The sequence below is a fragment of the Colias eurytheme genome, chromosome 8 (genome assembly GCF_061535395.1).
Source record: "Colias eurytheme isolate Ceu_HAF_F1 chromosome 8, ilColEury1 Martin Lab GWU primary, whole genome shotgun sequence".
In the NCBI taxonomy this organism is placed as follows: domain Eukaryota; kingdom Metazoa; phylum Arthropoda; class Insecta; order Lepidoptera; family Pieridae; genus Colias; species Colias eurytheme.
In genome coordinates, this window is record NC_142987.1 from 4,816,072 (window position 1) to 4,843,696 (window position 27,625).

Sequence of the window (27,625 nt, forward strand, 5' to 3'; positions counted from 1 at the left end):
TTAGGTATCACTATCTGTTTAGATGAAAATAAATTTAATATTTTTTTGGTAAGCAACATTTTCGAATTGTATTTGATATAAGCGTAAGCAATAACCGTAACAATGTTTTTTTTTTTATAAAGCCGGTGCAACTGCGCTACTTACAAACATTGGCAACTGCCAAGTACTAGAACTGCTTTAAAAATAATATTAATAAAATGTATTGTTATATTGTGCATTACCGTACCTATTATTTTAACTCAATTAGTCGTCACGTATACACTCTCATTAATACAACAACACTATAATTCTAAGACGCACGTATAACTAAGACGATTACATTTAAGCATATTAAATGTAACCAACGAAAATGATATTAGTTAAATATACTCTGTATTAATTAATTCAGTCGCTAATAAATAGTCAGGAGGGATAATGAATCTGATTTGCGTATTGATTACAATTATATTAAATGATTTGTATCAACGTATTCGTTATCCCACAAATATCATTGTTTGACAATTGTGTTTGATCAATTTTCTGTATATCATTGTTATTATTTATGACATTTCATGATATAACTATGATTTGGATGCTTATGTGCTAACCGCGCCTTGCGGTCATATTATTTTGTGGTCATATTACCATATTATTATGATATAATTGATTTATTTAGTGTTAAACATGGAATTAATTTAGTATTATTGAACAAATATATAATGTTATTTTTACTACTACCATGTTTTGAACAATTGTTACCTTTCCGCTCTTTGCTTTGTCCTTCCTTCTTTTTGAAAAAATCATTAAAATCATAAGCAAAATATATAATAAATATACCTAATCATTGATTTAGGTACATCTACTCAATTTTCTTGAAAAACATATTCATTTATTTATTCTCTTCTAATCTTATAACCTAATAGCTTATAACTTATTCTCTTGCAAAATTATCTGATTTTTATTAGAAACCCTTCTATAAATCTAGATTCCTAGATCCTCTGCGATAAAAGAGACTTAGGGGTAATTATGGACAAAAAGTTAACATTTGTTCCTCATATTGACGCAGCGATTAATAAGGCTTCAAAATCTTTGGGTTTTATTATAAGAAACACTAAATCGTTCCAAAATGCTGAAACCAAAATAATGCTATACAATACGCTGGTGCGCAGTATACTGGAGTACTGTGTTGTTGTGTGGAGACCTCACTATGCAGTGCACAGTCTCAGGATAGAGCGTATTCAAAAGAGATTTTTAAATCATCTTGCGTTTTCTGTAGGCAAAGCAAAAGAATTAAAAGGCTATAATGACCGTCTAACCCACTTCAAAATTAAAAAGTTAGATAATAGAAGGAACGCATTAGACTTAATGTATTTATTTAAAATTTTAAACGGTCATATAAACTGTTCGGCGTTGCTATCAAAATTCAAATTTAGAGTTCCTTTTACATATCCCAGAAATCCCGTTAACCTTTTATCTCCTCCATTACGCAAGACTGTCCTTGGTTCCAACTCTCCGATTCCCAGACTATGTAGACTTTACAATAAATATGCTAAAGATTGTGATATGTTTTCCCTTAGTCTAAATAAATACAAGTACCTGGTTAATCACTTAGACTAATGGATGTTGATTTGTTGTTTAGATTTAAGTATAACTATTTTTTTTTCTCACTGTATAATAACACCTTTTATAGTTTAATTGTACGCATGTGGTGTTTACCTACTTAAATTGTGCACTTAGTTTTAAGATTATTTTTTGTATACTTGCTTATTTGTGTAACAATTACTGGTAAACCTAAATAAATAAATAAATAAATAAATAAATAAAAGTCTAGTCTAGTACTAGGCTAGCCGAAGCGCTGTACTAAAATACTTGAATATGTATATTATTCCATGTATCCATTCCAGTATGGCAAGCATAAAAAACGGGGTCGATAGGTTAAGTTTCAAGCGTAATCGAGATAATATTATATATATATACGCATAACCGAACGGACAGACTGATAGAGCCGAGCCAACAATTTTTTTAGGAGTTTCGCATTAACCTACAAAATTTTTGAATTATTAACATAAAATTGATAACCTTGAAGATGTAATTAAATAAAAAATATTATTTAGTCATATAAATTTTTAAATCCGTTCTTCCGAGAAGAAATAAAAATAATGTATAGGATCATTTTATTACTATTTTTTGACAACATAATGCTAGCAAACCTTTATTTTAAAATCAACGATAATGGGTATTTTACATGGATATTTTTAACACTTTTAACATTTTTAATATTTGACTAACATGTTAAACTATTAAAAAAACAATAATTAAAGCATTTCGCATCACATGCAACACAAAACCATTTATTAATAATAAAAATACATCTTATTAATTATAATTACCCATAAATCTATTTAAATTTAAATTTTTTAATCCCGATCTCTTAAAGCTCTGATAAATACTATTTGTTACTATTTATTCAAGCTTTTATATTCAAATAAATAAGTTATTAAAAATACCAAGGAATAATTCAAAAAAAATGTTTTGATGTAAATTAAAACCTTAACATGTTAATGGACACCTTTATAAAGCGTTTTAAAATAGTTATATACAAAAAGTTGCATAATAAAACCAAATAGACTTACCATATAACACAAACGAATTTTGTCAAACAAACAATCCTTGTAATTCTCGTAATGTTAATACACCGTTTCACTTTAGCACATAAACTTGTCCACTTACGAAACGGGTGGCAAGCTGTCTACGTCGTAGCAAGCCCGTACGTGCGTATCTCGTAGCGTTTTGTTCTCACTGAGGACTTACAGCTACGAACTTGGCTACGAGGGTGCGCGACCGTAGCCGACCGCAGCCGAGCTGCTAAATCGTGATCAAATGAAATGTGAGAAATAAGTAGTGCGAGGGCTTTTTGTTTTAAGGATTATATTTTTTGCGGCGTGCTACACATTGCGGAAGAAAATGTTTTTCATTTCTATCTTCCACGAAAAAACGTATGATATGATATTTTTTTTATGAAAATAATTGTAGCAACAGAATTTTACATTGTTTTATTTGGTTAAAAAACAAGAGGATAGAATTTTTCGTCTTATTTAACATATTATATAATGATTTATATTAACATCGGTTACGTATTTCTTTGCAAAAACAAAGAAATAAGTATCATTCGAGCCCCACGAGAAAGAGAAGTTAAAATTATGATGCGTAAGAGGAAAAGTATTAAAAAAGATACAGCACGAAATAAAAATAGTCACGAGCAATATTACCGTAAGTCTCCCCGGAGTCACAATTTTACACGCGTTTATTCTACCAGTCTTATATAGGTACAAATAACATTAATACGTTCGTTGTAAAAAATTACTGATTCGTAAGTAATTTAAAAAATAACTCAACAGAGATATCATTATGTCGAACTCAATTGCTGGCGTAAATAATATTGACACAATTTTTCATGTCACTGGTTCGCTTTGCGTTGTATCATTTTCAACTACGTTTGCTCGAGGCATCGTTTAGTTTCTTTTGTAATTTGTTCCTTCTTTAGCATCTGATCACACCTTTGTCACAATATGTTCTTTGTCACATATTATCGCATGTTTACTTGCAAATTGATAGCAGTGTTTCATAGAATTCATATTGTCAATTTCAAAATTTAAAGTGAAGTGTGTGAAGCTTTCTATAGTAATATCATATTATAGTTGTACAGTAAAATTTAGGCTTTATAGTCATAGATTAATAATTAATAACGTGGTACTTGGGGGTGTCTGTGACTATGAAGTCTAAATAGCACGTAACAGAATTATGTAATTTTTCAAACTGTTATTGTTTAATTTAATTTTTCAAACTATTAGCATAATTACCATCAATAATTCCAGGTATTAACAGTTCATTCATTTTCTTATAAGTCGAATCCCAAAACTTCCACCGCTAAATATATGATGTATAAATGGATGTAGGCGACGCGTTTATAGTCTCGGTTACAATATGAATGCGTGGCTCACTAACTTATGACACTAATTCATTTCAAGATGTTTGAGACCGTGGTTTCACATACACAGATATAGAATATCAAATCTGCATTTTGTGCTGTTGTGATTTGGGTTTAATATTATATTTAAAGTATTGTATTTATTTTTAATAACTTGTTTTCTATAATAACAAACGTGCAGAAAAAAGTTTCACCTTTTATTCGGTATTCACTTGTTATAGGATATTATGTTCTTAAAATCAATATTTTGTACGATAGAAATGACAACTCCGTGTCCGAAATAGGCGATGCTCTATTCAAATATCAATAAATACTTAAACAGATATAAATTTCCCATTAGAAATATGCAAACTATTTGCCCCCGAGTATAATCTCAATGATGAGAGTTACCATGGAGACCTCAATCGATGATTTGCGAATATTAAGTTTATTATCAATTCCAAGGCCTCGATGAGAAGGGTTTAGGAAATTAAATCCATTTGTTGATAAATTTTCACTTAGGTGAATGCTGGAATTATAATATTGTTAATATAAGTAGGATAAGGGTTTAAATGGATCAAGAAATACATTGTATGAATATTAGAATACGATTAGCGAGATGATAACATATTATCGTGTCGATCATTACTTCTTAAATATAGTTACAAATAGTCAATAATAACACATTATCTTATTCTTATAATATTAAAAATCTTCTTAACATTGCTAGTGTATATTAAAGTAATAAAAATAGAATACGCTTTTGATGACATCGTTTGGCGCTCGTAATTATAACTTTGAGCAAAATTATTTTCATTTGATTCAGAATTATCTGCATGTAAAAATATAGTAAATCAAGGAAAATTAAGGATATTTAAACTTTATAAGGCTCAAAGGAATCACGTAGAAAATATTCATTAAAAATACTAATAAGTTTGAAACCTCTCGATAATTATTATCGTTATAAAGAAACAGAACGCTTTAGATATTCTCCTTCCAAACCCGACAAAATGGGTTAAGATTTGCCTTACCAACTTCAGTGCCATAAATTTTAATACAACAAAATTTCCAGTAAAGTGGCTATTAAATAAGTTAATATCGTTAGTTATGTAACGGGTGGTCGGCACGAGGGAGAATCATTTAGTATGGCGCTTCCGAGTCATTTGTGTTCATTAGATAGTGTCCAATAATGGAAACTGCTATAGCATAACAGAATGGCCCCGAAAATGGGACAGGATGGTACTTACTGCAGTGTGGGGAAGGCTCAGTAGGTCATGTTATCCAATGGAATTATTCCCGCGATATAAACTTTTCGAATTAAGCGTAATTTTCTAGAAGTTCAAAGTTTTTGCGTGCAATCTGACCGCAATTTTCGTATAATATGTGGAGTTATGAGGTCTCTTTAATTAATCAATATTTTTAAGTATAGGTAACTATTATTTTCTACTATGGGTAGGTAATACTTTAATCATTTCATGTCAATGCAAAGGCGCTTTGCGTAGGAATATCACTTATAAGAATATACGATGAACATAATGGTTTTCGCGTAATAAACGTGCAAAATTAAACATATTAAGAGGTACCTAATCATTTAAATAAGCCATTACCTATACTCGTAAATTGTATAAGATTAAGCTGTCTATTTATAGAGACTAATTAATTGTTTGATTGTTGTGATATCATGCAATCACATTATTAGCATTTTCCAAGCACATGATATTTTAAAGATTGAACACTAACTCTGGGTTTGTTATACGATTTGTTGAAGAGCCAAATTATTTACAAAACAACGGGATAACGACGCATGAAAAAAGTTCTGATTTCACCGCTTTGACGTTAACAAAAATAAATTTTAAATTTCATTTAAAAAAATCTCTTATACGTGAAACTACTGCTTTATACGTGCAGAAGCTCGGCATAACCTGTGAAAAAGATTCCGATTCACATAATAAAACGATCGGAAGTAATGTTTGGATGGCGGCTATGGTAAACCATGCCTCGTAGCTACATAGAACCTCCAATACTGTTATGGCTCTCTCAAATGGTACGTGATGCGGTTGCTATGGGTTACGTACTTTTTTATTGCCGCCTGAGTTGCATGTTATATATATATTCTTACTAATTATTGCAGTGATAAAAGTTGTGTTGAAACATTATTTAGAAAGGTTTGGGATTTGTATACGTATTCCGAATAAACTTCAGTTTATCTCGACTACTCTTCATACCTACTGTAATTTCTTTATTTAAAAATACCGTAAAATTTTTGTGCACATTTTTAAATCTTTATTCAAATATTTTCCTATAAAGAGAAACTGAATGATATTCGAAAACTGCGTAAAATTACAATTTAAAATGTAATATTTTTGCGCATGTTTTTGAACGTTTATTCAAATATTTGTTAAATATATTAACTTAAACAGTATTTTAAATTCCCGTGAAATATCAATTTAAATTGGAAATCTAGAAATTTACAAACATCTATTTTATGCTTCTATTATTATGAATCAAGAATAGACAAAGGTCATGGTCCCAATTCCACGGTCGTAATTAATGTCATCGTAAACAAGAACGTTAAATAATTATTGTCTGTCCCAATAAATGGTGACAACGAAACAATAAAGCTAACAACCTTCGATTTATACCTCGTACATATTGATCCTTTAAACAAATCTACCGATGCATCAAATTTTTTATTAGTCGTTGCCAAGAATTTAATGGGCAAGAGTCACGCCGCAATATTCTAGTAATGGTCTTTCGAAGTAATGTAGGTCGGAATATCTAATACTCATTTCTGTGAGTAACTTTTAATGTGTAATAAACATCGCGCAATTTATTGGATATTGGTTACATTTGTAATAAAATTTGCATGATGCTTTCTCTTTTATTGGATTTGTGTGATGGGCTAAATAACTGAATTTCATGTTGTTGATTTTAGTTATTTAGAAGGGTCATGCGGTCACACTGATCTACCTTCTAATATATTGAATATCTCATAAAGGTCGAGTGTTAAAGTTTGAGTATACCTCACTTGGAACTACGACTCAAACTAGACGAGTTACCGCATCCTTGGTGACTAAGAAAGCATATCAATACTAGGGTATTGGGTTTCAAACAACGGCTTAAGGATTGCTGACCAAATCTTTAACTTTCCTCGTCTCATCTTACAGAGAGTTTTCTGAGAGTTTTCATAGCCTCAAGTTTTGTCTTGTTGTTGTTTTTATTTACATACAATATACGATTCATATCTGTGTATTTTTTGTTTTCTTATTTTCATTCCATAGTAAGAGATGCCGATTCATTATTCAATTATTTTTATGATCAATATTTATGTCATGAACTTGATATCTTACATATAATATTAAATAATTTAAAATTGTAGATTATTATTATATTCTGTATAATTTAATCAACACCCAATTTAGCAGAATAAGACAGTATTCTATTAACCACGCGCTTTAATAAGGTTTACAAAGCCGTAATCGTTCAAATTAAGGGCCAATTTCTTACGAGGAGCAAACAGCGTTCCGTATTTTATAGAAGACCTAGCAATTTGTAATGATGGAAAACGTCCCACTTTAAGATAATGAGATGTGAAGCCGTAAAAATGATATTACAAAAACTTTGTAACCTAAACAGCCGCGGGCGAAGGTCGAGGTATGTAATTATAACGTATAAACTGGGCCACTTGATGAGTCTGCGAGCACTTCACGTGGACCTTTATAATGACATGTTTATCTTTACGCGTTTTATCTTTTGATTAGGACTATATGGTGCTAATAAGTAGTGATTTACGCTCGGTAGAGGGCCACGTCTCATTAATTTTGAGCCGATGTAATATAGCAGATTTGGTATCAATGACCAAGCTCTATTTCCGAACTTATAACTTATCTCTTCTTATTCTCTTTCTTATAATATTAATCTCACTATATATTAATTTTAATGAAATCTACAAGAATCCAGAAGGAAACTTACGTAGGTACTTAAGTAGGTATAGGTGATATTTGTTAAAGTTTCAGTTAACCAGTCGTTATACTTATACAAGAAAAAGATTAATGCTGTATCGCAATTATTCAAGAATTCTCGAGCACGAATTTATGGACCTCAACTATACTTTCACTAGAAAAATGTCAATTCACCGGCTTAATTATGAAACTAATTTCCTGGAGATAAGATAAACAACATTTTTCTCGTGAAATCTGAACACAGAAAGAGTTTTGAGAAAAAATAATTAACCCACTTAAGTATCTCTCTTATCTTACATATTTTACTACGGGACAGCATCTACCTACTTAAAAACAAACTCGAAAATTCAGAGGCGTTTGAGCGCAAAAAAGTTTTATCAGTGTTTTGAATAATGTCTTTATTCAAAACACTGATAAAAACTGTCTTCAACAAATATAAATACAATGGTTCAGATTAAGAATAGGTCGTGCGTAAAACCTGAGAAATACCTTGACAATATATTTTTTAATAAAAACTGGCTTATCTTAAAACGAGAGATCTCTAAATTAAGAGCCAGCAAGGGAGCGATGGGTCGCTTGTATAAGTCTGGAAATGCTTATTTTCTGTTGTCTTTATAAGCCTGCTCGATTTCATACAGTATTATTACAGAAATGTGCAATTTAAATCCTATAAAATTTCAATTTTTGAAGAGAATGTAACTTCTAATTCATATTATCTTCCTTCATATTATAATTATCTCACCTATACAATTCTCCGAAATGATGCTCAATACTTTAAGTTCTAGAGATTGATCTGTGGATCACACATTTTCAATCAAAAACAGCAACGATCTACGATAAACGTGAAACAGAAATACCATACAACCATCTCTCAAAGCAATTCAAAGTTTCAATTTTGTGAAATGAAAACATCTTTAATTTAAACCGATGCCCTAAAATAACGACTGAAGGTATCTCTATCTACCAAACAAGCCGTGATAACAAGCACCTCCACGCGTTTGTTACGAATCCGATGTTTGGATTTAGCAATAAGCTTTTGCTTTCCCTTATATCCGTTTCGAATACACCTAAATCTATTTAAATCTCTCGCTAAGTACAATAAGGGCACTTTCTGGTAGAGTGGTGAAGCTGTTTATATATAACTAAAACAACATCAATACAATTCAGATGGTACATACATACTAATTTGTTTACTTACTGAGAAGCGGTAGAAGTAGTATTTCAAATCGTAAATAGTTTATGTATGGCATATTAGATTTTCCAAACTACATTAATTTGACCAACCTACTCAAAACAAAGATTATATACATGAAGAAACATTCCATATATTATTTCCTCGAAGCTATGCGAAAAAGGTATGACAATGAGACTCAGAGTTAAGGAAAAGATCGCAACATAAAAGCCAGTGATATCAAGCTGCTTTTGTAAATCTAATTCGCTTGTAACTTAAACCTGTGTCACAATAATTGCTTTGAAGACAATGGAAATCTTATACAAAGTATTCCGACTTTGCGGGTATAAAGAGAAGTGAGTGAACGAGTGGCATAAGATAGGATTTGTCGTTGTAGTTATTCAAATTATTCTTGTATTAAAAACTGAATTTATTACTGAGAGAACTAGAAGAGGAATTATTTATATTGGTGTTGAAAGAAGTTTTATGCTCCTATTCGTTTAACGAAGAATTTTTTAGAAATGTTTAATAAATGCAAAAGTAACTTTGTCAATGTAAATAAAGTGTCTAAACCACAACACCAAATTCTTAGGTATATATTAAAAAGAAATGAACATATGGTAAAAGTAAACAAAAAAGCTACAAAGTATTTGTAAAAGATTGTATTGGTATATTGAGTCATATACAGGGTGAAAGAGAAGGATATAATCTAGCTGGCAAAGGCCACGAATATTAAAGAGCCTGCAATAAGGGTGGAAAGTTTGTATTAGGATCGCTCCTACAGCGCAATAACGTGAAGTCCTCGTGAAGCTGAAAAGATTCTAACTTATAAATACACTGATGACTATACTTATTTGCTATTAAAGCTATAAAGGTTATGAAACCAAAAGTATAAGAAACAATTTATTTCAAAGACGAGATTATTCACATTAATCTACTTATATATATAAATCAATATTACGTGTGATTATTTTTATTAAACGATACAGATTCGAGTCTCCCCGTTAAGTAAAAGTAATCACACAATCATAAACATATCCAATATGTAGTTCAATTTATAATAGACAAGCGGTGCGCCCCGGCTTCGCCTGTGGTACATATTTACGTTTTCGGGATAAAAAATATAGTCTATACGAATTCGGAAGAATCCCTCTAAGTAATGGTTAAATCAATTTTGAAATCGGTCCAGAAGTTTTTGGGCCTATTCAATACAAACATACAAAATAAAAAGGTTCCTCTTTAATAATATCTATTATAGTATAGATACACATGCTATCGAACTTGCAATGCAAAATTAAAACAGTATTCAGGTTTGTAGTGCACGGGCCATCAAACATTTAGATTGGGAATAGCTTTCGTTCGACAGCCTTTGGATACGAAACGCCAACAAGTCTCGAATTCCGTTTACACCAACCACAAAGCAATACAAACCATAGAATTTAATATATAAGAGGAGAGTAACAGTGTACGTTTCTAGTGGCATTTTCAGAAATCCCCAACTCAAGTTATGTAGCGAAGATTTCAACTCGAAGGTAAAACAACGACATTTTATTCATACCTATGTCACAGTATTACCATCCTACAGTATGGCGACGAATGTACTTGTGCAGAGAAACGGAGGGGAACTGGCGCGGGGTCGGGCGACGCGGGCCGCTTAATGCAATCACGCTGAGTTTGCATTAACTATCGCGAAAGGATGACGCAGTCGTATTTTTGTGTAATAATTTTATTATACATAGGTACTTACATATTCTATTATGACGCGCAAAAACTGTTCCGTTTACGGATGTAAATCTACATTGAAATCCCAGAAGGAAACAATATTTCAGAAAGATTGTATTAATTGTATCTGTTGAATTAAAATCAAAGCTATGTATATGTTGTCCTCATTATTTTCTAATCAGATTGAACATCCCAATGCGAATGCATTACTTAGTTAAATGGTATAATATACAATTAAGAACATCCAAAAATAAAGTGTCCACGTAAATAATATTTAGCAGTGCAATATCTGTAATTATATATTTATGAACAAATAATTACATCAGATTTAATAATCGCAATTATTTTGAATGTACATATGAATAAATGATTTCATCATAATATTAATAATCAAAATTGTTTTATTTCCCATTTGTTGCAACCCTAGCGTATTTTCGTGTGGCAGCGTAAGTACCTACGCTGGCGGCGGCATCGCGCGACATCAAAGGCGATTCCTTACTGTAGGAAATAATATTGTAATACTGTGCCTATGTGGACTAGGTATTTTATGTATGCAGAAATTTTGTACCGCATTTTTATATTTAATTTTCTGTTTATGTGTTTACCTGTTTGTTACATTGTGTTTTCAGAGTATGAAACCTATTGTTTTGCATATTGTCTTCAATATAATATCAAATCAACGTAGCGTAGGTATGAAAAATAATACATAGTAAATAATATATACTTATATTTATACTTAAATAAAACTACATAAAAACTTAATTTACTGTATAATAATTTGTAATAACGTAAATATACCTACGACTGTACTTAAGTACCTCAACTAATTTGAACGAAAAGTAAAAGCCGAAAGTAGAGTAATTTTTTTCTTTTGTTTTAAATAAAAGATAAGGAGAAACTTAGCTCACCATTAAAAGTAAACATTTGAATACTAGGTCACAAAAGTATAAATTAAAAATCATTAGAGTGGAACTCTAGCTTTGAACAAAGAGAATTTGCTACCTCATTCTAAATTGCTTACTTACGTATAAAGATAACCCAACTAGAATAAAACATACGTATTTTATACAGTAAAATTGTTTAAGTTGTGTTTAACATATTCATGTATTTTGAAAAAGGAAGTTTTAGTGAAGTGCATTATGAATACTTCTTGTTTTAAGCAACTTTCCGATTCGATGTGATATTAACAAAAAATAATTATTAGGTATCTTCTAGGTACCCGCCTCCTTGGTACAGACGTTGACGTGTGAGCGTGCTACGCTCACACGTCACCGACAGCGAGGGGTCCTGGGTTCGATTCCCGGTGGAGACGAAGAAAAAAATGTCTCGGTCTGGTAGGACACAAAAGGCTGATCACCTACTTGTCCCTAAAGAAAATCGATCAGTGAAACAGATGTATAATGCATCTGCCCCTTACCCCACTAGGGGACATGGGACTTCACTTACTTTCTAGGTACCAAGTCGTAAAAATATAGGTAGTAGTTTTAGGGTTCACCCTTACAATAGCTAGAAATTCAATCGGTGTTTAATGTTTATCTTATTAGAATATTAATTTAAACTTGCCATTCACATCTGTTGATCATTTGTATTAACGCTTGGTAATCATGTGCTTGCGTAGTCAATCAGTATAATATGTATAAACAAATTTTATATTCAGAAAGTTTGAGTTATAAATTTACGACCACTCAGATACGGTTGCTTAAAAGTTACAATACAATTATTCCAATGATAGTTATTAAGAGCCCATGCAAGTGAAACAGCAAACTGTAAGAGACTTAATGTTATGCCATTCACGGCCACTTTAATTTTTCGCTCGACTGATAATTTTATCCCAAGGAGAAAATCTGAGCAACATTTTTGGCTCCGTATTTAAATGCAGATGTTGTACACAATTGGTGTTAAAACCAGAACGGAGCTGATTGAGAATTTTAGCTACAAACATTTAGTTTAAGATAATATTTGTTGGCTTAAGTTGTATTTCGAAAATAATCACGGCAATTGGAGTGCGAATGCTTGAAAGATATTGTGATTTTGTGGTATTTAATAAGACCTAGATACAGAGACGTTGTGAAAAGTGAGATTAGGAATAGTATTGGTATAAAAGTTTAAATCGTTGCAATCGGCTTTTTAAAATAAATTTCACCAGAAGTAATATGTGAAGAGAATAATTAAAAGTTCATAGTTCAGTTAAAATCAAAATTAATACAAGTAAAATATATTGTAGCCTATAAGCCATAATCTTTCATCAAACAAGAGAATTTAATTAAAATAATATTATATGGAATACTGTTACTTTGTTCAGTGGGTTACAAAATCAGTTGTTAAATCAACGTTTAACATTAAAAATTAACTTCCAGTGAAGCTCATTAATATTAATCATTTTTGTGGCGCACATTATAATTCGATTTATACTGCATGTTAATACCACTGAATACATGCTTTAAATAAAGGGCAATATCCCGAAATGAAGATTGAGATTTTAATAAAATGTGTTTCCATGGAAAAGTTTTATTATAATAATATCTCTGTTTCAAGAGTTTATAGGTATTAAAGAAATAATCGTACATATAAATGACGCGTTAAATAATATAACATCGAAACGTGTAAATAGTGTAATTTAATTACTTACAATATCTCTATAGTCTTACGATAGAATCCTCAAAACATCTCAAATTGTACGTTAACCCGAGATCATAATATTGTATCCGATTATCATCGGCATTGTATAGGATATTAATTTAATAAGTGAAGATCTCTACTAAATAATCAAATTAAATACCAAGAATATACATATATTATATAGGGAGTGTGATCAAAACAATTTTACACCCAAGTTAATGTTCTGTTTAGGAGATATTCGCTAAAAACGTCAAGTACAGCCTTTGCTTCGTCCTGAATACAAGGGACTTGTAATTATTAGACACACGTATTTATGTCTAATATAATTTCATTCCCACTACAACTGTTCGCTAAATTTATGACCATTAATTAAAGTGTCATGGAGACAGTGTTGGCGTTGGTCTGGCGGTTATCGTCGATGTAACAAGTTTCAACTGACAGGGTTCGGTGTTCAATGTAACTACTTTTTTTATAGAGACTATTGTCAATAACAATGTCAATGAGTTACTGTAATAATTATAAAGTTGCCTTAAGCTTTTGTCCTCTCTTCCGGGTTGTTTGGAAGATATCGCTTAATTATTTTTCATTTTATTTCTTTCAATGATTAACTTACCCAGTTTACTTTTTGCAAAGCTAAAATGTATCAAAATTTTGTCTTTTATAAGTGTTCCCATATATTTCAAAAACAACGTATTCTATATGTGCACCATCGTTTTTAACTTTTTAAATATGTACTATGTAGCTGCGGGAATCGATTAAAATCAGCTCGGGAAATCCCAAAATAAAACTGTAATGATGTTATCGAACTCCTAACCTTGCACGAGGAGAAGCTGCTGTTAAACACGTTTCATCCTTCCTAGAAGTTTCATTGAAATATATTTATATCTTGTTATCAACGAAAAACATAGATAAGCCTTTCATTAAGTATACGAGCAAAAAGGACAGGAAACAATTTTGGAGTAAAAGAAAAATTATTTAAAAGCGAAATGATACATCTCCTTTATTTATAAAATTTATACACGAGTAAAAAAAATATAATATTGGTGAATATTTTATTTTTCTTCTTATTATCTGATATATAAAACATCTAAAAAGTTAAGACACAAAGTATAAAAACCGAATAAGACTCTTTTCCTTATTTTGGTAACGAGTACCTGTATTCAAACCGACTTAAAAGACTTTATATTACGTGATATTACTTTAAAATGGCAAAATTACCAGACCTACAACGAAATAGCAGAAATGTAATTAAAAAAATTACGTTATATTTTCGAAATTAACGTTAAATACCACACAAACTTAATAAATTAAACAGTAATTACATGTTTTCGCAACAAAGCCGACACAATCAGGTTGGCTGCGAAAGTAGATAATTGAAACACGGTCCGCGGAAGCGGTGCACAAACAGTAGCATGTCAACTGTTTTCAAACAGACAAAAACGCATTGTACACAAACTCACATCTCGTTGACTTCGTATTCCTCAACTTGTAACTACTGCTGGTCGTTCTGAAAGAGCTACTGGTATGGTTGAACATTTTCAGATAAAGCTTTCACTAATTACGTGACAGGAACTCTCGAAAATAACGCGCGCCTCGGAACTTCGTTAAAAAACTGCATGCAAATACGCTTTTGCATTCATGTCCACAAATAGTTTCAATATTATGATCGCGTCGGATCCGCGTAAAGCGTATATGTAGATTCGTGGCGTGAGAGCGGCCTAGATGCGTTATTTTTGTTTCGACGCCACTCCGGCAGTTTATTCAATTTTAATAACAATATTTTGCTCGGACGCCGCGCCGTGCGCCACCTCGTTAGTTGGTCCAAAATTTGCTGCTTCGCATTTAGTTCAATGTTTTAAAATAAAATTAAAACGTTAAGCACGTTTATGACGGAATGTAATTAAAATTATGAACGGCGAATGAATGTTAATTATTTCGTCTGTTGATTCCAACATATTATAATTTGTTACTAAACTTAATATGTGAAGGTATATTTGATCGCATACAATACACGATATGTAAAATTTTCCACAACATTTCGGATGATTCGTACATCTAATTAAATGTTCAAAATCATAATATTTATAAACAAAATATTTTACAGTATATTATTTGAATACCTTTACCTACAACGGAAACGTGATTATTTTTAAATCCTTAACACCACAACAAATTTTTGTACGTATTTAAAGAAGATTAACGTAGCAGATATACCCCTGTCCACCAGCTTAAAAGTATTTCAAAAGCGTCTCCAAAATAAAGTACTGGGCTTTCAGTAAAACATGATATATTTTGTCGACTTATGAACATTTTGAAACATACATTAAGAAAGAGTAAACAGGAAGGGCAAAAATTCTGTATCATGTTACTGTTACATAAAAGCCCAGGGTAGCTTCCGTCACACACAATGTCTCATTTGAATTTCCTTTGTTGAAGATAAATTTTATGGGGCTTTTCGAGATGATTTTCAGATGTGATTGTCGACAATATTGAATTGATTATAACCCCTTGAGGGTGATATTTTTATTGGTTGCCGATACGATTCGTATTTCGATTTATGATATCGTATTATAACAGACAAAAGTCTTCGCTAATGTTAAATACAAAAATTACTAGCTTTTAGTATAATTCAGTCTAGTTAAAATCTAATTATTACACTCGTAATTATATCCTAAGGCATTACTTCCCACACCTTTTTAGAAAATAGAAATGAAAATTAATAACATAGGTAAATAACTCCTAATAGATTTTTACTAATTATAATTTCATTTTAAAATGCATTTCCTGTTTTACAATATTTATACGTAAAAATGGAAATCAGTATCATTATAATTAAATAACATCTACAAGAATATTATCGAAATATGTAGACTTTAAATAGACATTAAAATAAACAATAATATTACATGCTATTGTTATTTCCCTTTATACAATTACCAGTTACGGAATTTTCGTTCCAACTCCAATCGACTTAATTAAATTGAGAATTTACAATCAAAAACATATTAAGAATAGCTTTATGAGCAACAGCTTTTAATTTTAATTACTTTCTCGTGCAATTTGAAATAAATTTGCATTGTATTTTTAGCTTGGTTTTGTAATAATACTATTATATTAAATTATAAAGATTTACATATTTGGTTATAGCTTTAATTGTTTTACTAAATACTAAATACAAACAGGTATCTGTGTTTTGTGATAATAATAATAATCGATAGATATTTCCAGGTTTGTACGATCGATCTCTATTACTCTATGTAACTACATTAGACTTTCTATCATTCAAATCTAGAAAGAACTAATGATTTTAATAATGATTTTAACATAAACAATACGAAAAGAATTGGAAATAAATATAGAAAAAATAGAGACGACTCGAACTCTATCCTTAATTATTATATACTAGTAAATGGTACATCCAGGCAACATCAATCTATGTCCCTACACCACTTTGGCACCTTCCACAGAGCCATTTAATTGCTCACATAACTGTCTGAGTGCTCGTTCACAACATCTTATTATATTATCCAGTAATTCAATTGGGAGCGTGATAGACGGCTAGACCAGAGCTAGATAGATAAAATTATAACCACAGTATACGTATATTATGATTTTGATTCAATAAGATTGATATCGATCTCGTTCTTACTCTAACCATGCATTGTAAGCTAGCAATATTTTACCGTACTAGAAGTCCGCCACGGCTTCGCCCGTGATACCAGTTTTACTTTTTCCTTGCATAAGAACCATCCTCGTACTGCAAGAAATATTATAATTAAAGAATTAACTAAATCGGTTCAGCCGTTCTCGAGTTATGCGCTTACCAACACATTTTGCGATTCATATAAATTATAGAATTAATACAATTATGCAATATTCCTCTCATAGGTATTATTAGGTACTTATAAATTTTTTTACTCCCATTCTGTCCTTCAGCTTCAATACATGAGTGGCAAGAAAGTAATATTATAAGTAGATACTTTTTTGTTACGAAACTAATCTCGCGACACTATCTTAATATCGTTACCATCTTGTGAAGATAGAAGAAGCTACCTGTTTTAAGCCTAATCTGGAATCTCCCTACATTAATTATAAATAGCATATCCCATTGATGCTTTAAATAAAGGGAAAACATTATAGTAGCGCTGCACAGTTAACACCGTATCAATCAGGGGCGTATCATAGCAGCTCAGAAAAATCAATAGCCCCTGTAAAACTACAAATTTCGGTGAAGTTCCTGTAAAAGCGTACCTCTCTAAAGCAATATAAGTCCACAAGCGTAACTAGAATAGCTCCGAACTAAAATTAATTTGCCGATAGTATACCTTCGATAAACTTGCACATAACCCAATAGTTTGCAGTTAGTAATGAAATGCACGTTTCTACGCTACCAAGTAACTGTATGATACTTGAAATTTGATTATGAATATTGAAAGTAACACTTAGTGTGCATAATGTCAATAGTATTTGGGACATAATATTGTAAAATATATCTATGTCAATATTACGAAGTCGATGAGGTTACGTAAAGTGCTTATATCTGGGAACTTGAATATTGAGGCAGATTTTTATAATAATTTACTATCCATCCATATTACAAAATTTGTAAAATAGTTTAAATTATCGTGGAAAATGACGCAGTGAATGTAAAGCCACGTCCACACTGACTGCTGACAAGCTGCTTCACTCACTACTTACTTGCTCTCACTCAGTAGAGAACCGCCTTATTATAACCGTATTCCAATTTTTAAGTCCCATTTTAAAATATATGAAATCATCTTTTGATACATCTACCAGATAATATATATTCTGTTAAATAATTAAACCGATTTCTACTATTCTATTATATTTAGTATTTTCTCATTATGGATTATCTTATTATATAAAATACTTTAAGTTCTTATGAAAAATAGTGGAGAGTTGCCTCATTTCTTGCTAATTATATACAAGTACAAACTGAAAACTCCTTGCAATATAAATGTAGATAATATTAAATGGAAGCATTTACATCTAAAAATACAAATGACACCGTTCAAAGAGTTTTGCTTTAACCATAGTAATCTTGCTAATGTTTTTCTAAGCACGTCTTAATAACAAAGCTTGAATGTATATAAACAAACAGCATTTGAAATAGCTCTCTGTTGTATAACAATGTTACAATTACATCACTGTAAATACTAATTGTATTCACCTCCTGTTTGATGTTTCTATTATTTAGTTGCTAACACTATATTCCAAGAAATTGCAATCAACCAACCAAAACTAGTGCAAAAATTGCGCCCTACGAAGTTTCACTTTAAATTTTTTTGCAAACATAATCATGAATCGAAATAAAAATTGCCTAGTTCACACACTTGTGCTTAGTACAAGTATTGTTGTGTAACACTAATTCCTGCAAATTAAAACGTTTCTCACACGCTCATGAAAAATTCTCACCACATAATATCGCAGCTATTTAAAACTGCTATAAACGGCAAAGGATGAGTTATAGACATTAAATACAGCGTTGATTAGCTCATAGTGAACGAACAAAGTGAAGTAAGGGGTGCGAAAGGGGTCAACACGGACGGGCGATCATAATTTCTCATCTCATTAAATATGGGAGGTGTCCTATCCATAGCGCGGATAAACATCAAGCCCCACTGATTATAACTGCTATAAATACTAGCCCACTGCATTATATAAAAATAGACAATGTGAAGTGTTTACACGCTCCAGATTAGAGCGAGTTCTTTTAGCAATATTAATGAAACGTCCGAGCACTGGGACCAAACAATCGCTTAGTATGAAATTAAAAACATTTTCTCGTAATGAGAAGTAATAAAGAGATGTGAAAGGATGTTGTTTTCAATATAACGTGTAAGGGCTGGCTGTTTTATTCATTAGTTCATAGTCATTGTGTTTTATTATGAATCTTCTTATTGCTTTCGTTTGTGTGTTATCATAACTTCGATAGAAAAAGGACATTTTCATCGAATATAAATATTATACAAATCTAAATTTCCGTTTTCATTATGTACTCCGTTTCAAGTGATAAACTACTTTACATGTCATAAACTTCTAACAAAACAATGTTAACCGCGACTTGACACATGTAAGTAGCGATTATTTCAGAAATAATTTCATCTAAGCGCAATAAAATACAATTAATAATTTCCGCCAGAAAGTTTCATGAGCGGAACATTTCACAAGTTTACGACACGACCGCTGCTATAAAGCCGTCGAAATTTTGAAGAGTTTCAAGATGATTTACATAAAACCAGGAAATCCTTGAAGCCAATCTACCCATTCATGGGTAAAATTGAAAAGATATCCTCAGATATTAAAAGTTAATTTCGACGATCAATTATGAGCATTAATAAATTCGTTCAGGATGTTTCATACTTTTATTTTGCACTTGCGACGTTGGCATTATAAAAAGAGATGAATGTTAAATCACTTTTAATAAAGAGAAATATTTGAAAAAGCATGTTAATATCTTCATTATTTCCATGTGTGGAAAAATGATCAAAACAATCACGCCACTATATTATCGTAGAAATTTTCCAAGAACACAAAAATAAAACGATACCAGTTTTAAAACTTTATTCACTTCAACATAAATTAATATGTCCGCAAAAGCTCCGATATCAGAATACATTTAAGCATAAAACCAGCTATAATAAAGGCGAGCTTAATGACTACATCTGTTCTTTCACAGCTTCATTAAAACAGCATTAAATACATAATATTAAATAAAGCTGTGCACACTTTCCATGTCACTTTTTCACTTCGTTTGTTTTTTTCACTTCATCAAAAAATTGTCCATCGTTTCTACAATCTTATTATTTACCAATCAATGCTTTTTTGATTTCTTCGTTACTTCTACCTTTTGTTTCTGGGATAAATGCTAAAGTAAAAAACGCACCTATGACGTTCATTATTCCGAATATAAGAAACGTTATGTGTTGACCAAAAGCATTCGTCACTGGCGCATACGCTACCAAGGGTATGAAGAAAGCAACCCACGCATACGAGAATACTAGCCCCATTACTTTTGCACGTATCTGTAAAAAAAATATGAAAAGAAATAAGAAAAGAAAAAGATATCTACCTTATCTGTACTTATACTAAGTAATAATGCTCAAATTTGAAAGGCAATATAAATGAAAGAACATCATTACCTGAAAATTAAACAACTCTGTTGTAACAAGGAAGGACAAAGGACATATTCCTCCAGAATACATCGAGGCTGATAGCATCATAGAAATGACAGGCAGCCAACTGGGGACTGTGCCGCCGAAAAGTCGAAATATCATGGCCACAGACAACGATATCATGGCTATAGCGGATATTAAAAATGCTACAATAAGTAGTGTCTGAAAATAAATTGAATTGTATTTAAAAATATAGTTCGAAATAATGGAAATTCGTAAAATAATGCTTATTTCACTTTATATAATAATGATTAATAATGATCTGATTTAGAAAAAAAATTCTACATTTTCGAAAGTCTATACAAAAATCAAATAAATTTAAAAAGAGCACTTTAATTTTAATCAGTTTTTAATTATATCTACAAAACACAATTAAACTGTATTGAATAAAACGTTGTACAAAGTATACTTGATAAACGACCTATACTTAATAATTGTTTTTTAAAGAAAATGCACAATTAAATGATGAGTGAGTGAGTGAGATGAACCTTTTGAGTACTTCTTTTTTTATAAAATAATATAGCTCACCTTTCTACCATATTTCTCAACAACCAATGTCAATGCGCAATTAGCAGAAACCATGACGATAGGAAAACTGATGCTTTGGTATTCAGGACTTATATCAAACTTCACACCAGTAGAGGCCAGAATAGGTGAAGCATAAGTAATTATTGCATATGCTCCGTTCCATGCTTGAATGGAAAATAAGATTAGGCCGAATATAATGCCACGTCTCCATGCTTTTTCTTTGACTGAAAAAAAAACATTTTTAAATTCATCTCGAAAATAAACAGATTGAATTATTTTTGTCGCCTTGTTGAAGATTCAATTTTGAACAACGTATTGTATAGAAAAATCTTACATATCGTAAGAAGACTGACGTTCGGTATAGCTTTAAACTCAGCTTCTTGACGTTGCATGTCTTCTAGTTCACTTTCTACTCTTTTATCGTGACATTCTAAGCCTCGTAGTAAAGCCACCACATGATATGCTGTCTGAAAAATATTGAAATTATTAGTTTTTGCAACAAAGTTCCTAATCGCGTGTTGCGAAAGGAGACTGAAAAAAATGCTGTCTGTCTTTCTCTAGCTTAAAACTTCGTTCCATCCGGGTATCTCTTGACACCCCTCAAGCTTTTTTAATCTGTCTCTGCCATTGTTTAATAAAAATTATTGTAGCACACGAGAAATAATTTAACCCGAAAAATATACATTTTATTTGATAGTAAGAATACCATAAATTGATAATTCAATCGAAAACTTACGTCAACTTTCTCCTGTTTAACCAAATACGCGGGTGATTCGGGAACTTTCAGCAGCAAAAGCAACGCAACAACAGGCAAAATTGTAGACAGCCACAATATCGTGTAATAGTCCAAATATATTCCAATAATGTACATGGCCAATATTCCTAAATTCTGGAACAAGACTTGCAAAGAAACTAGTATACCAGTCATGCTTTCTTGACTGATTTCCTTCAGATACATTGGGACCACAATATAAACGCCTCCTGCGGCTAATCCAGCTAAAATCCGAGCTATTAGAAGTGCAGTTACTGTTGGTGATATTAATCTTAAACATACTGATAACTGAAATAAAAAAAATATATTTTATAAAAATTTTCTACATTTAGGTATATTTAAAGCATAAATCAAATGCGAATTACAGTAACTATTGAGTTGAGAGAGTTTTATTAGTAAAAGCTTGTAAGATAGATGTGACCATTGCTCGGTGAGCTACAGGCTGTTCAAATAACTAAACCTCGAAAGGAAAAATAGCAAAGAAAATAGACTTTGAATTACTTACCATTTGTGGAATAATAACTGCTTGTATAGATAACTTTCTTCCATATTTATCTGATAGATATGAATATATGGAAACTCCAAAAGCAGCAGCGAAGCAAGAACTACTTGCCACCCATGCCATAACACTGTCAGATAAAGGGTAGCCAAGTGGTGATGACTCAGATTGAAGAGTCTTCGTAATTGGTGATATCCAGCCCACTTCTAAACCGTATATTAAGGATCCTATGTTTACTGAAATTTATTCATATTTATGTTAAATTGGTTTAAGCTTTAATTGCTGACTCCTGACATACAGGTTTTTAGCTAGTTTAGGAGTCAGAGCCTTCCATATCAGAATTTTATTTATTTATAGTACTTGGTTGTATCATTCGTAGCTAAACACGCTTTAGTTTGATGGTCACCTCGCTCGTCACAACAAAATAAGTTATTTGTTGCGATTCAATCCTCATTACTCCAATAAAACTAGGTATCTATATCCAATTTTGATAAAATCATATTACATCATGTATAATTATTATCACTAATTTTAATTATATCCTAAATTCACGAAAATATTATTTTTAACTAAATTCCTATAATTCCTCTTTCTTTATTATACACAATATACTTCTATTTAATATAAACAATTGATGTAAATTACCAAGAGACCTAACTTATAGTTCTGAAGTGATAGAAGTCTGTACTATCATTCGTTTCTTGATATATTATTTAAGAGTTCGAACTGGAAACTTACTGCTATGACAAAGTTATTGTGAATTTCATAAACGTTTAAAATGGATACCTTTATTTCGCAGTCTATAAAATTTGTAAGTATTTTTATGGTCTTTACAGCCCAGAATACAAATTTAAGGTCATTGCAGTTTGTAAAGATTTGACATTTTAGAAAGAGATTACACCTTTTAGTGATACACAAACACCTTTAGGTTGAACGGGTAAATAATGAATTTATTGCAGTAGCCCTAAATGAAAACTAGAATAAAAATCAACCAAATTACCTATTGAGGCTACAATCCATTGTAAGTATGTGTGACCGTTCTTTTCCACTATTTTATTTTCAATGTGCAATTTCATCTTATTTCTGTGTATCTTCTACCTTTACTACTCGAAAACTAATATGAATATTATGGTACTTGGTTCCGCAAGTCTGATCACACCCACTGTGCGAAAGGATATAATTTTTATTACGTATTTTTAGCTAATTATAGTTATTTGTGTACAATCTGATATGATAATTGAAATGTTAAGATAGCGCTGTTAAATAATGTTAAATTGATCAAACATAAACAATGGCTTAAATGTGCAATATATACATGTTATACTCACCAGTGTTTGTATATTGTATTAAGTATTATAAAAGGTATTTACGTGAACAATTATAATTATCGGAAATACTTGTACTAGACATGTTTCAATCAACAACAATCAACTTTTTTAATTATATTCTTCATAGTGTATGTTTTGTACTTTGTTAAAACCCCTACATTCTACACGTCATTCCAATCACATGAAAATTTTAAAATTAAAACGTAAATCTGCTTTTACCTCATATAAGTACATAAAAATTGTATATAAAATTAGTTTTGCGATGATTAAAAATTTAAGCGCATGGGTATTTTTAATTAAAAATACGTCACTCCATAGCAAATTTATTTGTAACAATTTTGCAATATAATTTTTTCTTTCAGTGTATCTTAAGATTTCATATTTACTTATAGAGTCACGAGAAATATTTCAAGAGATAGACTACGTCATATTTATTCAAGTTAGAACTAGATTACGTAAAGCAAACAAAAAAATTTAAAAATCATTCAACATTTATAACTGAAAAATATTTTAGAATAAGCACGTTTCTGATTATAGCAACCGTTGATAGCAACACAATAATAACTCTTGGAAATGTCATAAAATGCAATGTACATTAACATAAAATTTCAAGAAATAAAATTGAAGCTATTATACCATGAATCGAAATTCATAAATTTTAATTTTTCATAGAATTATGTACCTTTGTGGGAGTTATGAAATAATGTACAACAATTATGTAATAATATTATATGAGCCTTTAATCTGATATTTGCAAATACAATAAAGCTGTATGATGCAATTATTTCCATTTTGGCATTATGATCAGATTATATTATCATAACTGAAATATATACAAAATGATGCATGAAAAAAAATTATACATAGATATTCTTGAAAAAAAACACATTTTCAAGACTACAGAGGAATAATAATTAAAAATAAATCAATAAGGAAAAGGTTAAACTGTAACAAAAGATGTTATTCAATTGAAATCAGTATATTCAGTTCTTTTGTCTTAAATTTACTACGCAAACTCCTTAGGTACTTGCTTTAAAATTGATCAATGTATACAAATAAGTACCTACACACCTGGCTCATCACAAGTCTTCGCGATATCAAAGCGCCGTTCTCTGTGGTTTTCTCGCTAATACTCCATGCCTATTTGCCAGTTAAGCTTTCAAACTGGGGCTTTAATAATGACTGGAGTGCCCTAATTCAGCTTTGAAGTTTATCTTTCAATTAGGGCCACCACAAATCAACCGCGACTACAGTTCAGTCGGTTCTGAACAAAACCAATGCGTTTGCACGGGCGAATCAATGGTAATTGGCGAACATTTTAACAATATCAAACATAGAGAGCATGATGAATGCCGAATTGGTTGTAATTGTGTAATTAAATTAGTTTAGGTTACATTCAGTTTATAGGATGCGGTCTTGTTTTGTTTTGTTTTGATGGGCATAAAAAATACGAAATCTCGTTTTCGATGCTCGTTTCGGCTGTAGTGTAGCTTTTTTTTATTTATTGAAGAGATTAGTATTACCTATAATCATTCCAATTCTTTGTATCATTTCACATACAATATAAAACTCAAATACATTATCTGTGGCATTTATTAAAGAATAATTTATTCAGTTCCGTGAATTCAGCTCGAGCCCGCAAATGAGCTCGAATTCTCACTAATACAAAGGAACGTTCATACAATATATTTATCAAAGAAATAATTTCTTTATAGGTTTTCGTATAATCGTTAATACAGCGCCCGGAGCCGAATCCCTTGTATAGATAGCGGTGTCGTCATAAATAACTCGCTGTTTTTATGGAGGAGAAAATTACTCTTTTCACTCAATACCCTTTGTTTGATATGATGATGAAATTTTGTTCATATTTAAACAATTTTTCGTCATTGTTTGCCTAACGTAAAGGTATATATGAGAAAAGTATGAGAGACACATTTTGTATTATATAACTACATATTATGTTACTGTTCATATACATGACTAGCTTCCGCACATGACTTTGTACGTGACCTTTTTTCCCCGTTCCCGTAAGAATTTCGCTTAATCCTTTCTTAGCGGATGACTACGTCCTCCTGCATCTCCTGCATCTCAATCTACCTGCATGCCAAATTTCAGCCCGATCCGTCCGGTTTGCGCTGTGCGTTGATAAATCACTATGTAAGTCAGTCAGTCACCTTTGAGTTAAATATATACATTAAGAAGTTGAAAAATATAACATCTTATCGCAAGAATTCCTTATTATTTGTACACAATTAAGTCTGTAAAACTTAAATAGGTAAATCTATTTTTTAAATCAAATGAAAGGCATAGCAACAATTTTGTATCACAAGTAAAAGAGAAACGAATACAGTCATTACTAAAACATACTGTACTTTAATTTACCTTTGACCGGGTTGTAATAGTTTAGCAGCGATTCATTTGAAATTTAGCAAACATCTAGAATGAAGCGATGCGGGCATGCACTGCAATCCATCCTTTGCGAACTAATATTTATCCGGGAACCAATCACAATCGAAACGTATGGATATTCACTTAATAACCAATCGTACGATTGAAGTGAATTATTATTTGCATAAACCGATTTACATTTTACATCGATAAGTTGTTTGGTTTTTTGCTAAATTAAGAAATATATGAAACTCTACCTTTCCTCTACCTCTCGGAAAACTATGATACGTAAAATGTCTACAATATCTATTAATCTTGTAGTCATTTTGTTTTGTATGTGTTGTTGTCCTTACTTTTTTGACCCTTCTATATTTGCTAACTTTAAAAGCAAAATACAGCTGTAAAAGAGCTAGTAAAGTTTTATAGAAAAAAAGAGAAGATTGAATTCTTCCTTTAAAAATTTGCACGAAGTTTCAAGCTAAAATTATACTTGTATACAAATTACGCAAATACACTGATATCTTATTACAAATATTTTATTTGTTTGTTAATAAATTATGTTATGCATGTACATATTTATCTTTTAAACGCGCAAAATCTACATGCAAACAATAGTCCTTATTTCCACTCTGATATAAATATGGATGTATTTAATTACTAAATAATATCTGTTGCTATGATTCAATGATGCTTCTCTTGTGTTCTTAGAGATTAATTTAAACAAATGTTTGTTCCTTACGGGAAAAGAGATGTCACAGATAAGAAAGTATGTGTAGGTATATTAAATTACAATAGAGGTTATATTCTGATATTAAAATAAATATTATATTGTTTTATCAAACAAATAATTTTGCACGTTTTTTCATGATACTATGTAAATATAAATGCACATGTATTGCGACTAAACGAAATATTATGCAAAAATTTAAACTCTATCAGAATGTATCACATCAAATATTATTATAACACAGAATAAATTATAAATTATTGTAAAGATTGGGAGTCAAATTGTAATACACCATAACACAAAAAAATTACCAGTTAAAAATTTATCAGAAAAACTATTTGTAGGTACCCGTTTATGTAACACACGTTCTAAAAAAAGAAATGTTTTTCCCGCTTTTGCAAAATTTTCATTGCTGATCCTCTCCTATTGGTCGTAGTGTGATTTGAATGCTTGCTTTGCTCGATAAATAGAGTATCCAACACAAAAATTAGTTCCAGAGATAAACGCAAACAACAAAATAAAACCCTGCAACTTAATTTATTAGTATAGATTAAGATAAACCTTTGAAATAGCTTGACCGATTTTAATATCGAATAGAGAATAGAACGCACACTATATTTTAAACAAGTAAGTAATTTTTATTTATTTATTTATTACAACAATTAGATGACAGAGATCCATTAATGTTAGTACGTGACTTAAAAGCTAATGTTAGTAGGTGAATAATATTAAAGTACTAATCATCAGTTGACGGGGGACGAGTAATG

At 30.9% G+C, this 27,625-nt stretch overlaps 3 protein-coding genes across 3 annotated transcripts in view; 1 reads left to right on the plus strand and 2 right to left on the minus strand.

Annotated features, from left to right (window-relative positions):
• Positions 1–2,745, minus strand: part of stg1 (stargazin-like protein) — a 55,224-nt gene extending 52,479 nt beyond the window's left edge. The window contains exon 1 of the mRNA XM_090104655.1: positions 2,613–2,745. The gene's annotated coding sequence lies outside the window, so the exon portion shown is untranslated. The remainder of the gene's footprint in view (positions 1–2,612) is intronic.
• LOC149906442 (dietary and metabolic glutamate transporter-like) overlaps positions 1–16,141 on the plus strand; it is a 245,487-nt gene extending 229,346 nt beyond the window's left edge. The window contains exon 10 of the mRNA XM_090104575.1: positions 16,128–16,141. The gene's annotated coding sequence lies outside the window, so the exon portion shown is untranslated. The remainder of the gene's footprint in view (positions 1–16,127) is intronic.
• Positions 16,142–20,205: 4,064 nt separating this feature from the next.
• Positions 20,206–23,491, minus strand: LOC149906454 (facilitated trehalose transporter Tret1-like). The gene is made up of 7 exons (XM_090104192.1): positions 23,416–23,491; positions 22,422–22,651; positions 21,881–22,204; positions 21,479–21,611; positions 21,145–21,368; positions 20,584–20,778; positions 20,206–20,466 (listed from the first exon to the last, which is right to left on the minus strand). The coding sequence occupies exons 1-7, from the start codon at positions 23,489–23,491 to the stop codon at positions 20,245–20,247; spliced, it is 1,404 nt and encodes a 467-aa protein (XP_089960318.1). The 3' UTR covers positions 20,206–20,244.
• Between the last annotated feature and the right edge of the window lie 4,134 nt (positions 23,492–27,625).